At 38.8% G+C, this 12,361-nt stretch overlaps 1 protein-coding gene across 1 annotated transcript in view; it reads right to left on the minus strand.

The window, feature by feature from the left end:
• Window positions 1–11,685, minus strand: part of CUNH1orf87 (chromosome unknown C1orf87 homolog) — a 114,853-nt gene extending 103,168 nt beyond the window's left edge. Inside the window, 1 exon segment of the mRNA XM_007462579.1 lies at window positions 11,579–11,685. Coding sequence (XP_007462641.1) covers window positions 11,579–11,685 — 107 coding nt within the window.
• Window positions 11,686–12,361: the final 676 nt, after the last annotated feature.

The raw sequence follows: 12,361 nt of genomic DNA on the forward strand, positions 1-12,361 counted from the left end.
CCCCCCCGCCCCGGCCCCTCCCGTTGCGGAGCACAGGCCCCAGATGCGCAGGCTCAGCGGCCATGGCTCAGGGTCCCAGCCGCTCCGCGGCATGTGGGATCTTCCCAGACCGGGGCACGAACCCGCGTCCCCTGCATTGGCAGGCGGACCCCCAACCACTGCGCCACCAGGGAAGCCCTCTTTTCTTTTTTAATTGAGGTATAGTTGACTCACAATGTTATATTAGTTTCTGGTGTACAGCACAGTAATTCACTATAGATTTTACTCCATATAAAGTTATTATAAAATGTTGGCTATATTCCCTGTGCTGTACATTTTGTACATGTTTTATACCTAGTTGTTTGTACCTCTTGGTCCCCTTCACCCATTTGCTCCTCCCCCAACCCCTCTCCCCTCTGGCAACCACAGGTCTGTTCTCTGTAATTGCGAGTCCCTTTCTGTCTTGTTATATTCATTTGTTTTATTCTTTAGCTTCCACATATAAGTGAAAACTTACAGTATTTGTTTTTCTCTGTCTGACTTATTTCACTAAGCATCCAGGTCCATCCGTGTTGTCATAAATGGCAAAATTTCATTCTTTTTTATGGCTAAGTAATATTCCATTGCATATATAATGTTCTTTATCCATTCATCTGTTGATGAACACTTAGGTTGCTTCCATATCTTGGTTACTGTAAATAATGCTGCTATGAACATTGGGATGCACATATCTTTTCAAATTAGTGTTTTAATTTTCTTCAGATAAATTAACTCACAGAAGATGATATCCCAACATACCTACTCTTCTGAAACCTTCTTTTTACATGTAAATCCAATTCTACAGCATTAGGCATATTTACACAATGGATGTTTTCTTCTATTTTACTTGTTTTTTAGCTATGCATTATTACCTTCTTAGTCAGGGTTGCAGTGAGCATCCAATCCACTCACTGTCTCCAGGTTGTGTTTTCTTCAAAGATCTCACAGTTAAGTGGGAAAAGCAGACATTTAAACAGAAAATTATAATACAATGTGATAATTGAAAAAAATAGAGTATGTAAAAAAAAGATATAGAATCACAGAGGGTTGTCAAACCAAATCTGCTTAAGAGGAGTGGAAATGACTCCATAAAGGAATTGATTTATAAGATAGCAGGTGAAAGAGAAAGTAAGAGGTAGGAGAATATTCCAGATAGAATGAAGGGCTTGTTCTTGGAGAAAAAGACAGTGATTGAACTTCAGACCACCTGAGGCGGGTAAGAATTGTGTAGGGTGCTGGATAATAAGATAGAAACTTGGGTCACTCTGAACTTATTAAATCAGAATTTCTGAAAGCAGGACAAGAAAATTTATATTCTTATCAAATACCTCAGATGATTCCTATGTACACTGAAGTTTGAGAAACAATGGCATAGACAATGAAAAAGGAAGGTCTTTTTCATAGTTGTGCAAAATGTCCAAATAATTTCAGGCAGTGGCTAAGGACGTGAGCTATATGTCCAAGACACCTGGTTTTGAGTCCTAACCCCAAACATAACTTGTGTGATTTTGATAAGTTATTTCACATTAATTTTCAGTTTCTCATCTGTGAGATTAGAAAAATAACACTTATCAAGATAAGATGTATAAAATATTTAGCAGCGAGCCTGGGTTCCCAGTCAGCCCATGACAAATGGTAATTTTATTTTAGTCCTAAGTTAAAGTGCTATCTCCTTTATCAACACCTTTCTCATCACCCAGGTACAGAAGGGGTGCTCTTTCCTTTGGATCCCCAAACTTTCTTTGTTGATAGGTAAAACTAAAGTTTGAAGGATCAACATTTCACAGTTCATAGGAACTGAGGAAAATCTCTTTAAACAGATAAAAAGACAGAGTTCATGTAATCTCTCCCACCACCTTGTTATTTACTAGTAATAGTAAATACAAGTTATAGAAATCACCCACTTTAAAAAAAAAAAGCAGATTACTTCATATTTAAAATCTGCTCTGATAAAGCACAATTCTTTGGAATCACATTCCTTAATTTTACAGAAAAAAAACCCCCAAAACCCCAAACATTGTTGTATCAAAGTGTCCTCAGGTGAATTATACTCAGGAGCTGTGCAGACTGTGCTGTTTTTAAATCTTTGAGCCAACAATTTCAACTATAGGCTTGAAATTGAATGTTCTTTGCACTTGCATCCTCCCCTGTTTCTAAGCAAGATAACTGTGCAACTGCCTGGCCTCTTCATCTATTATCTCCGTGCTTTAAGGCACAGCTCTGAGCCAGGTCTTCCATCCATGCTCTGAGATCCTCGAACGGCTTCTACAGTTCTTGTCTCTCTGTAACATATTCTGGATACATCCGCAGGGTCTATGGGAACAAAGAGCGATAATGATTGCTATAGGGGTTTTGTTTAATTAGATTGAACTAAATCAGTGGTATGTAAAGAGACCATGGATTTGAAAAGTGTACTATAGGCAAGGAGGGGAGGAATGAATAGGCAGAGCACAGGAGTTTTAGGGCAGTACTACTCTGTCTGATCCTATAATGGTGAATGCATGCCATTATACATTTATCCAAACCCATAGAATGTACAACACCAAGAGTGAACTTTAAAGTAAACCATGGCCTTTCAGTGATTATTATGTGTCAGTGTAGGTTCATCAATTATAACCAATGTCCCACTCTGGTGAGGGATGTTGATAATGGGGAAAACTACACATGTGTGGAGGCAGGAGGTATATGGGATGTCTCTATACCTTCCTTTCAATTTTGCTGTGAACTTAAAACCGCTGTAAAAAATAAAGTCCTAAAAAAAGTGTACTGCATAAAAATAAATCTGTGCTTTCCCAAAATTATAAGTGGTTAAACTATATGTGGCAAGGTATTATGTTATCTCTTTATAGAAAGTTTCCCTGTACGTATACAAGAACTTATGTTTTGTTTTGCTCTTAAACCAAACTAGGATTATACAGTTTTGTGATCTTTTAAAATTTTTCCAGTTGACAATATAATGTGGATACCTTACACATCAATGTTTATGTATCCACAAGAACATTTAAAGTGTCTAGATAGTATTTCATTGTATAGATATACAAGAGTTTATTTAACTAGTCCTCTATTATTTGGGAACATTTACTGTTCTCAAATTTTTACTAGTTTAAATATTGCTTCTCTGCTGGACATTTTCCTTTTCTCCGACTTCCTTGCGTCCTCATCCACCCTGAAAAGCTGACCTTTGTGGACTGATCAGCTGGTCAGCTCCCATGTCTTCTGATTCTGGCCCTGGCAGGAGGCTGGTTCTCCCTGCAAGAGTGTCTCAAGCTACTTGTGTCTTCTGCCCAAAGGTCACTATTTTCTCCAGGTGGCCTGAGTTACAGAATGCTTCCATCTCAATAACATTCCCCTTTTCCTATCTCTGCAGACCTTGCAGCTGCTAGCCCATGATTCCTGTATTATATCTTGCAATTCTTTTACTCTTGTAAACAAATCCTCCTTGAATCATCCTAATTTGAGTTATGTAATCTGTTTCCTACTGGACCCAGACTTGTATATGCTTGTGTACATTTTTGAAACCAAACCATTACATCTACCCATAATTATTTCCACAGAATTGATTCACAGGTGGTGATTTGATGCCAAAGTACATCAGAGTATAAGGCTTTTTATAAGTATATCTAAAAAACAATAGCATATGAGTATTCTTTTTCCTAAACCCTTGTCAACCTGGGTATTTCCATTATAAAAACATTTCTAATTTGATTGTTAGAAAATAATATCTCACTGTTGTTTAAACTTCTTTCATTACCACTCAGGTTAATTCCCCACCCCACTCCCCCAACCATACATATATATCTAGTGTTCATTTTTATTTCTTCTTTTGTGAATTGCCTGTCTAGATCTTTTGCCAGTTTTTGAAACTGGGCTGATCATCTTTTTCCTATTGATTTGTAAGGGCTCTTTATACATTAAGAGGATTAATTTTTTCCTGTCATATATGTTGTAAATAGTGTTTTGTTTTTGCCTTTTACTATTTATTATATTTTTGGAAGTGTAGGATTTCAAATGGTAAAGTAACAACTTTTACCTCACAGTCTCAAGATTTAAGATCAATGGCCACCTGCTTTTTATACCATTGATTTGACATTTACTCACATAAAGCCCTACACTCTAATTTAAAGCTCTATGCCTATGTCTTGGGCTGGAGGCATATGTCCCAAACAGTATCTCATGCTCCTTTTTACTTCTCACAGTGTCTAGAATAATAATAATAACTTAAAACCTATTGTAGGAGGTTAATAAAAAAGAAAAAAAACAGTGGAAAGGGCATAGGAGAAGTATGATTTTTAGCATATTACTTCATTTCTTTGAACTTGTGAAAACATAGACAATTGTTTGTATTCTGATATTGTTCTGTTTTAGGGACAGATTGAGTTCATGGATAGTAAGTTAATATGTAGATTATATAGCAAGAAATACAATAAACAAAGATAAAGTATTACAATTAGTTATTTGTTTAAAAAAAAGAATAAGTAGGTATTTGAATTTTTAAATCACAAAGTTTATGCAGGCTTTATGTAGGGACTATAATTGATTATTGCTACCATCTCCTGCCTGGATTACCATAATGATTCCCTAAATGGTCTCTCTCATTTTACTCATGCCTCTTCCAGTTTATACTCCACTCAGCAGCCAGAACCATCCTTTAGAAAAGCATAAATTCGATTGTGTCCTCCACTGCTCTCAATTTTCCAATGTCTTCCCATTCTACATAGAACAAATCCAGAGTTCCTACCAGGGACCACATGGCCCATGATCTGAGCCCCAAGGGCCTCCCTGATCTCATTTCCTACGCCCCTCCCCTTGTTCACTAGCTCCACCAACTCTAGCTTCCTTGCTCCATAGTTTACTCTCTTTGTAGAACTGTGGAGGCACGGGGATGGTGATGAACACCTGTGGTGTCACTTGGTACAGACTGACTCTCATGGGTGGAAAATCAGCAGCTACGCAGCTGCCCTGATCTCTGGGTGCTGTGCTCCTGGGAAGTGACACTTTGGCACTTTGTATGAAGCAGGCATAAGGCAACCTAGTACCAAAAAAATCTGCTTAGACTCCAGATGCTCAACTTAGGTGCTATTTGTAGTAGTTGTTGGGGAAAGCCAAATGTCCAATATCTGGAGAACTTGGGGTCTGTGGGAAGTTGTGGCCTCTTCTTCTGGGGCAGGAGAGGGAAGAAACTACTAGTTTTATGGAAAGTTGGAACCTGGTGAGCCATACCCACTAGGATAGAGTTGGGCTAGTCTTAGCCAGCTCACTGCTAGTTAACCATGGATAAGTCTCATTGGATAGTTCTGACTCATCTCTACACAGTCTCAGTTAAATGCCATTTGCTTAGGGACACCTTCTGGAAACATCCCTTGTAATTCCATATACCCACATGACCCTCCTCTATTTTTCCTCATCGCACTATCCTCACTCGAATGGTCATTGTTTACCTGTTTGTTGTATGTCTCCCATCACTAGAATTTTAGGTAACCTGCTGTGTCCCTAAGGCTTGACACTCAGCAAGTACTCAATTAATGTTTGTTAACTGAAAAGATGTCAATTCCATACATGCATTAATTTCTAAAACTGTTAACATTAACACTTTAAAAGAGTTCAAGAAACTCAAAAATATTGTATTAATGTGAAGGGCTTTGAGGGATTAAAAAGTGACAGAATATGGGCTCCATGAGAGTCATGTGGAAAAATAAAGAATTTTATATTTATTGGCTCTAAACATCAATGTACATTATTACAAATATTTGCTATTCTTTCCCATAACATCTCGGAGTCAGCTTCCCCTGTGCTTAGCAATTCTATACCAACAGCAATGTAACTATGGAATAAAATGCTTTGGGTCATTGATTCTTGGCATGGGAAGGAACTATAGAGTTTAACTTTATTCACCAGAAGCATCTCTACTCACAGGAGTCTCTTGAAAGGGACCCAATTCCTCTTTTATTTAACAACTCAATTCCCAGATTCTATAAATGTTCCCCTAGGCCACATGTCACACCCTGGAGCTTCCATAATGCCACCCCTTTAGTGCTTGCACCTTTAGTGTGCCAGGATCCCTCCTAAAATGTGGCATCCAGGATGAAGCATAGTACTCCCAGGTGACAGGTCTAGCTCTGAGTATGATGCCTGCCTCCTGCCCCACCCCCCATTCCTCTATCTGGACCACCTTTGGCTCATGCTGAGCTTAAACCCAAGTGTACAGGGGAAAACCCTCCATTTTATTCTCCACTCTACTCTCTACTACTACCACACACTACTGTTCATCAAATATGTGTGGGTTTTCCCCTCTCCAAGCAGTTCTTTGACATCAGCTGAGGGTCCTACATTTCAATTCCGTTCTGACACTATCTACCTGGAATTAGCACTGATGCCACAGGTTAAGGGCTCAGTCACACAAGACTGCCCTGCCCCCTTCAGGTGTCAGTCACAAGTCCATGTTGTTACCTATATTTCTGACAGGGTGGCTATAAATTAGGATTCCCACAATTCCCTCCTCAGGTTTGATGAATTTGCTAGAGTGCTTCACAGAGCTCAGGAAAACCATTTACTTGCTAGATGACTGGTTTACTGTAAAAGGATACAACTCAGGGACAGCCAGATGGAAGAGATGCAGAGGGCAAAGTATGTGAGGAAGGGCATGGAACTTCCATGCATTCTACAGACATAACACCCTCCCAGCACATAGATGTGTTCAGCAGCCGAGATGCTCTCTGAACCCCATACCTTTGGGATTTTTAGGAGGCTTCATCATGTAGTTATGATCAATCATTCACTCAGTCTCCAGCTTCGCTTCCCTCTAGGAGGATAGGGTGGTGTCAGGTGCTGAAAGTTCCAAGCTTTTAATCATGGCTTGGTCTTTCTCGTGACCAACCTCCATCCTGGAGCCACCCAGGATCCCACCAAGAGTATCCTCATTAGAACAAAAGACACCTTATCACTCAGGAAATTCTTAGGGCTTTAGGAGCTTTGTGTCAGGAACCAGGGTCAAAGATTAAATAGTAGAACAAATGATACTCCTAGTACTCTTATCTCTTAGGAAATTGTGAGGGTTTTAGGAGCTCCATGCCAGGAGCTGGGTGGGAGCAGAGACCAGTATGTATTCTTTTTTTAAATTAAAAAAAATTTTTCATTTTTTATTTTTTTGGCTGCACCGCACAGCTTTCGGGATCTTAGTTCCCCAACCAGGAATCAAACCCGGGCCCTTGGCAGTGAAGGCACGGAGTCCTAACCAGTGGACCGCCAGGGAATTCCCAGAGACCAGTATGTATTCTATTACTTCACAGCAAGTAAAACCCAAACATTTATTCTATGTAATCACTTACATGTACCGTTATCTAAAGACAAACTTTACATATATTTCTCTTGATTTTATCTTGCTGGTTCTCACTCATTTTCCTGCCATGTCTTCCCAGCATTCTACTACCTACCTGTTTACTAAAGTGATTTGTCTATCTTCCTTCAGTTGGGGATTTCAAAAAATGTTGACTAAGAACAGGGTCACACATAAATCCTATCAACCTCTCCACCTCCAACACATTGTGTTTACATCCATTGTTCAGTCACTACCATGTTGGTATGTCGCCTATCTTAATACTATTCAGTCTTGAATTCTCTGCCGTATTTCAAGGCTTTGTGAGAAAAATGTGCCTAATGACTCACTGAAATTAAGCAATACTGTGCTTTATGGTTCCCTTCATCTGCACTGCAGTAACCTCATCAATAAAGAGAATGCGGTCAGTTTAGCATGCTCTATTTTTTAGTCAACATGCACCAACCCTTAGTGACCATCAGCTTTGTGTTTTGTTCTCACATCTAATATATTTAATTCTTTGGCCTGTAATTTTGCCAGGGATTGTCCACAAACCTCAAGTTCTGTGATTTCATTACCAACTTTTATCTCCTTTTAGAAAATGAAATATTTGTCTCATGTCAACTGGCATATGTTCTTCTGGATCAGCTATCAGATGACTCATCAGGGTTCCATAGTAATATCTTCGTGTTATTTTAGCAACATGGGCCTTTAGACTTGTATTTAAAGCACTAAGAATTGTCTTTCTAGATCTTTCCTTTTCTTGGTATCTATTGTACTCTAATTCATTCATTAGGCTTTCAATATGTAGAAGACTTTGCACTCAGTGCTGAGGGTACAGTTGTGCACATAGAATTTACAGGTAAATGGGGGGAACACAGAAATGCATAGGAAATTGTCAGAGTGCAATAATCCCTACGAATGCTATGGGAGCCCACAGGGGGAGGAAGGCAGGCAAATCTGAGGCTGGTGATGGTGGCACTTCATTAGATTTGCATTTTAAAAAGATGGTGCTAGCTATACTTGAGAATTGGGCTTCTCAAACACAAATGTTGCATAGGCCTCACCTGGGAATTGACAACAGTGCAGATTCTGACTCAGTATGTCTGGAGAGGGGCCTGAGAGTCTGCATTTCTAACAGACTCCCGGGTGAGGTTGATGTTGATGGTCCATAGACTACCCTTTGAGGAACAAGGATTCAGAGAGTGAATGAGAGAATGAGATTAGAGGCAAGGAGCAGGGTTGGAAGGCTGGTGTAGGGATATATGAGGAAAACGATGATGGCACAAACTGAGGGACACCTGTTTTACTCTTTAAGCCTGTACCTTGATCTTTTTTGTGAAAAATGTATTCTAAGTAGGCATTGAGTATTTTCCGTTCATCTCCTGTTAGTATGTGTCCAGGCTAAACTAAAAAAAGATGGAGGGAGTGCTATTCCAGTCTTAATTCTTAATAAGTGGCCTGACTTTAAGTTCACTGAGGCCTCAGTTGTCTCACCTCATCTGTAAAATGGGAGACTGGTTGTTATGGGTTATGTGCCTCCCCCCCAACTCATATGTTGAAGTCCTAACCCCCAGTATCTCAGAATGTGACCTTATTTGGAAATAGGGTGACTGCAGATATAATTAGTTAAGATGAGGCCATGCTAGAGTAGTAGAGTTATAAGCCAACTGACTGGTGCCCTTATGAAAAGAGGAAATCTGTACACAGAAACATATATAGGGAGAGGCAAGGAGAGAGACCTGGAATAGAAGGATTCTTCCTGGGCACCTCAGAAGGAGCAGGGCTCTGGCGACACCTTGGTTTTGGCTGACTAGTCTCCAGAACTGTGAGACAATACATTTCTGTTAGTCTAAGCTACCCAGTTTATGGCATTTTCATTCAGCAGCCCTAGCAAACTAATAGACTGATTTGTACCTTGAAGATCACTTCTCTGTCTGATATACTGTCCATCTTTTCCACATATCCTATAAGAAATTTGAACTAAATGTGGTTACACGAGAATAGTTCTATTTTTCCATCCATTATTAATTTGTAATTTTTTTTTAATCCAGATTTTCCTTATAGAGACTTATTCTTTTGGCTTTTACTTATGTTTCTTATGTACATTTTTTACTTATGGGCTCAACTGATTTACCCCAAAGAAAACACCTTCCTGAAGCCCTTGCTGAAAGGTGTAGATGTAGCATGATTAAAATGTTTTTTAGAGTCAGACTTTGGAACATGCAAAGGCATGGTAGTGGTGGGTCTGTCTTTTAACTCAGCAACAAGAAGCCTCTTGAGTTATTTATTTTTGAACCATACAAGAATATTTTAGGAAAGCTTGTTAACTGTCCTATGTCATTCCAGCAACAGTAAAATCAAGTCCATAGAAACAGAAACAGAAAACTTATCTTAATATTAAAAAAAATAACAATTGTTTTGTTGTCTGTGTCATAGAAGAAACAGAATTGTCTTTTATTTCCAATTAATGTAGTTGATGTAATGTACTCTTATTTCCTGAATCTAAAGTTTAAAGAATAAAGAGAAATAAATACAGGTACCTTCTTATAAGACAGATGGAATTTTTCTCTACTTTAAAAGGACAAGGATGCTTCCCCTACCTCCCAGCCCCATTAGGAACATATTAGACTCTGATACCCCTGGAAAAAGGAAGGGGTTGGGGATGAAGGGGTTAAACAAACAACCTCAAAGAGGAATGGAAATTAGTAGAATAGCAATGTCTTCCAGGTAGGAGAATTGAGCAAGGCATTCCAACTGATCTTATTTACTTTTCTGGACAACGACTGGGATTTGTCAAGATCAGTAGATCTTGAAATAATCACTTATCACAGTATCTTAGTTTCTCCATCTACAAAACAGAGATAACCTGGCATAGAATATAAAAGGGATGCCAAGTGTTTCATAGAAAGAGATTTGATTTTTTACTTAATGTCTTGTATCCATGGAAAGATTTGCCTCAATAATAATAGCAGAATCATTTATTAAGCACGTTGAATATACTTCTAGGCACTGGAAAGATGTTTTGCATACTTTTTCTCATTTGATCCTCACAACAACCCTACTAGATAGATGGATTTTATCCCCACTTGATAGAATCTGAGGCCAGAGATGTTAACTCACTTTCTCAATGTCAAAAGTCTAGGAAGGCACAGAGCCAGGATTCAAACTCACATCTCTCAGGTCTGTAAGGATCTCAAATGTATGACTCACGTGCTGCAAAGTTCACTTCCTGTGCCATGACAGACATTACTAATTGATTACAGTACTCACTTTGGAATCTCTTGGGGCAACCGTACTGATTGGTGGGGAGGTAAAGCCCATTTGCCCTTCTAAAGCCTATACTCCATAACAGTAGTCCTCATGGCCTAATCTTCAGGGATTCTGATTTAATAGATCTTGGGTTGAATGCCACATCTTTATTTTTAAGGACTCTCCAGGTGATTCTGATGATAGCCAGGTTTGGTGTCCACTGCTTTCTGAACCTATGTTCAATGAGGTTAGATCTTTTTGTTTCTCTATTTTTTTGGTCTGTGGGTTTCTGAAATAGAGGAAAGAACTAAGGAAGTCATTTTAGGAGGGAAAGGCAATTATTAATGGGCTGCTATTTATGGAATATCTACTAGATGAAAGGCAGGGCTAGTATCTTCTTTTTCTTATGCAAACCACCAAAACTCTGGAAGGAAAAACTGGTCATACTTTTCTGTGCCAAACATCTAGAGAATTTTAGCGATATATGAGTGTCCCCCTTCAAGTGTGATGAGTTTAGAGGAAGAAAGCCCTCTTAGTTATGTTCTAAGAAGCCCCTATTGGACGAGTATGGACTATGAAGAAAAGTAAGTGAAACTCTTACAATTGATGACTCATTACCAATCCCACTCCTTTAATTCATAACAGTTTGATTAACAACCTTCCCCTCTCCCTCCCCACCCCCAAAAAATTACTAAATGTGGTAGATTACAAAGCTGATGAGAAGAAGCAGCAATGCTCCATTAATATTTATTAATGTCTCAATGCTTATATTTCCCATCTATTTGAAAAATCAGCCCAGTTAAGGAGTATGGGGAATTACAAAGATGAAAACTTTAGGAAAACACTGTGCATAGAAGTTATCAACACTATTTTACTGTTTCATCTTAATGACTTAATTTTCCATGGACAGCGTTTTTAAAATGTAAATTTCTGGATTAAAGAAAAAACTTCATTATCATCCAAGCATAACAGGTATTTTTCAAATAGTAAACTTACATCTTTGGCTTCTCCACAAGGTATTGAAAGTGTTTACTTCCAATGATTTTCACCATCATCTCAGGCATCGCATTTGATCCACGGGCAGTCTTCCAAACTGAAGACATAATTCTCAAAACCTCTTCAAATCCTTGGGGGTGGAAAATAAGTAAAACTCTTTCTCTGGATTTTCCACTAGGCAACTGTAGCATCCTTGTCAATAATAACAACAACGATAATAATAGTGAGACCAAGTGCTTTACCTATATTATTCTTTCAGTATTTCTAATAAAATCATGAGAAAAATACTCTTAATTACTATTATCATTATTGTCTTACAGTTGAGGGAACAGGCATAATGTAGCTAAGTAATGTATCCAATATCACATAACAGTAATTAGCAGAGTTGGGAATTCCACCTAAGAGGGCTGCAAAACTAGTTGACAGCCATTCGGTGACCCTGCCTTCCTGTACTACAAGTCAAGTGACGGGATTCTTGTGAGGTCAGAGAGGAAACCAGGGCTTTAGAGGGACGTGTGAAGAACTCAAATTAAGTTTTGAAGCTCAGTTTCCCCATTTATGAAACTAGAATAATTCCAGTTATGCTCTCTGGATTTAGGGATAAGCCAATGAGATCATGCATCTGAAGGAGCACTGTGCATAAAAAGGGGATTTTTCTCGTTATCACTGATCTGTTTCTGCAACAATGCAGTGGATCTAAAATTGAGATCCAGCACTAGATATTCATTGTATGTTTAAACAGCTGTGATGCCAGGGGAAACTTAGAAGTTCTATAAACCTGGT

Source organism: Lipotes vexillifer, unplaced genomic scaffold, assembly GCF_000442215.2.
Source record: "Lipotes vexillifer unplaced genomic scaffold, Lipotes_vexillifer_v1.1 scaffold54, whole genome shotgun sequence".
Taxonomy (NCBI): domain Eukaryota; kingdom Metazoa; phylum Chordata; class Mammalia; order Artiodactyla; family Lipotidae; genus Lipotes; species Lipotes vexillifer.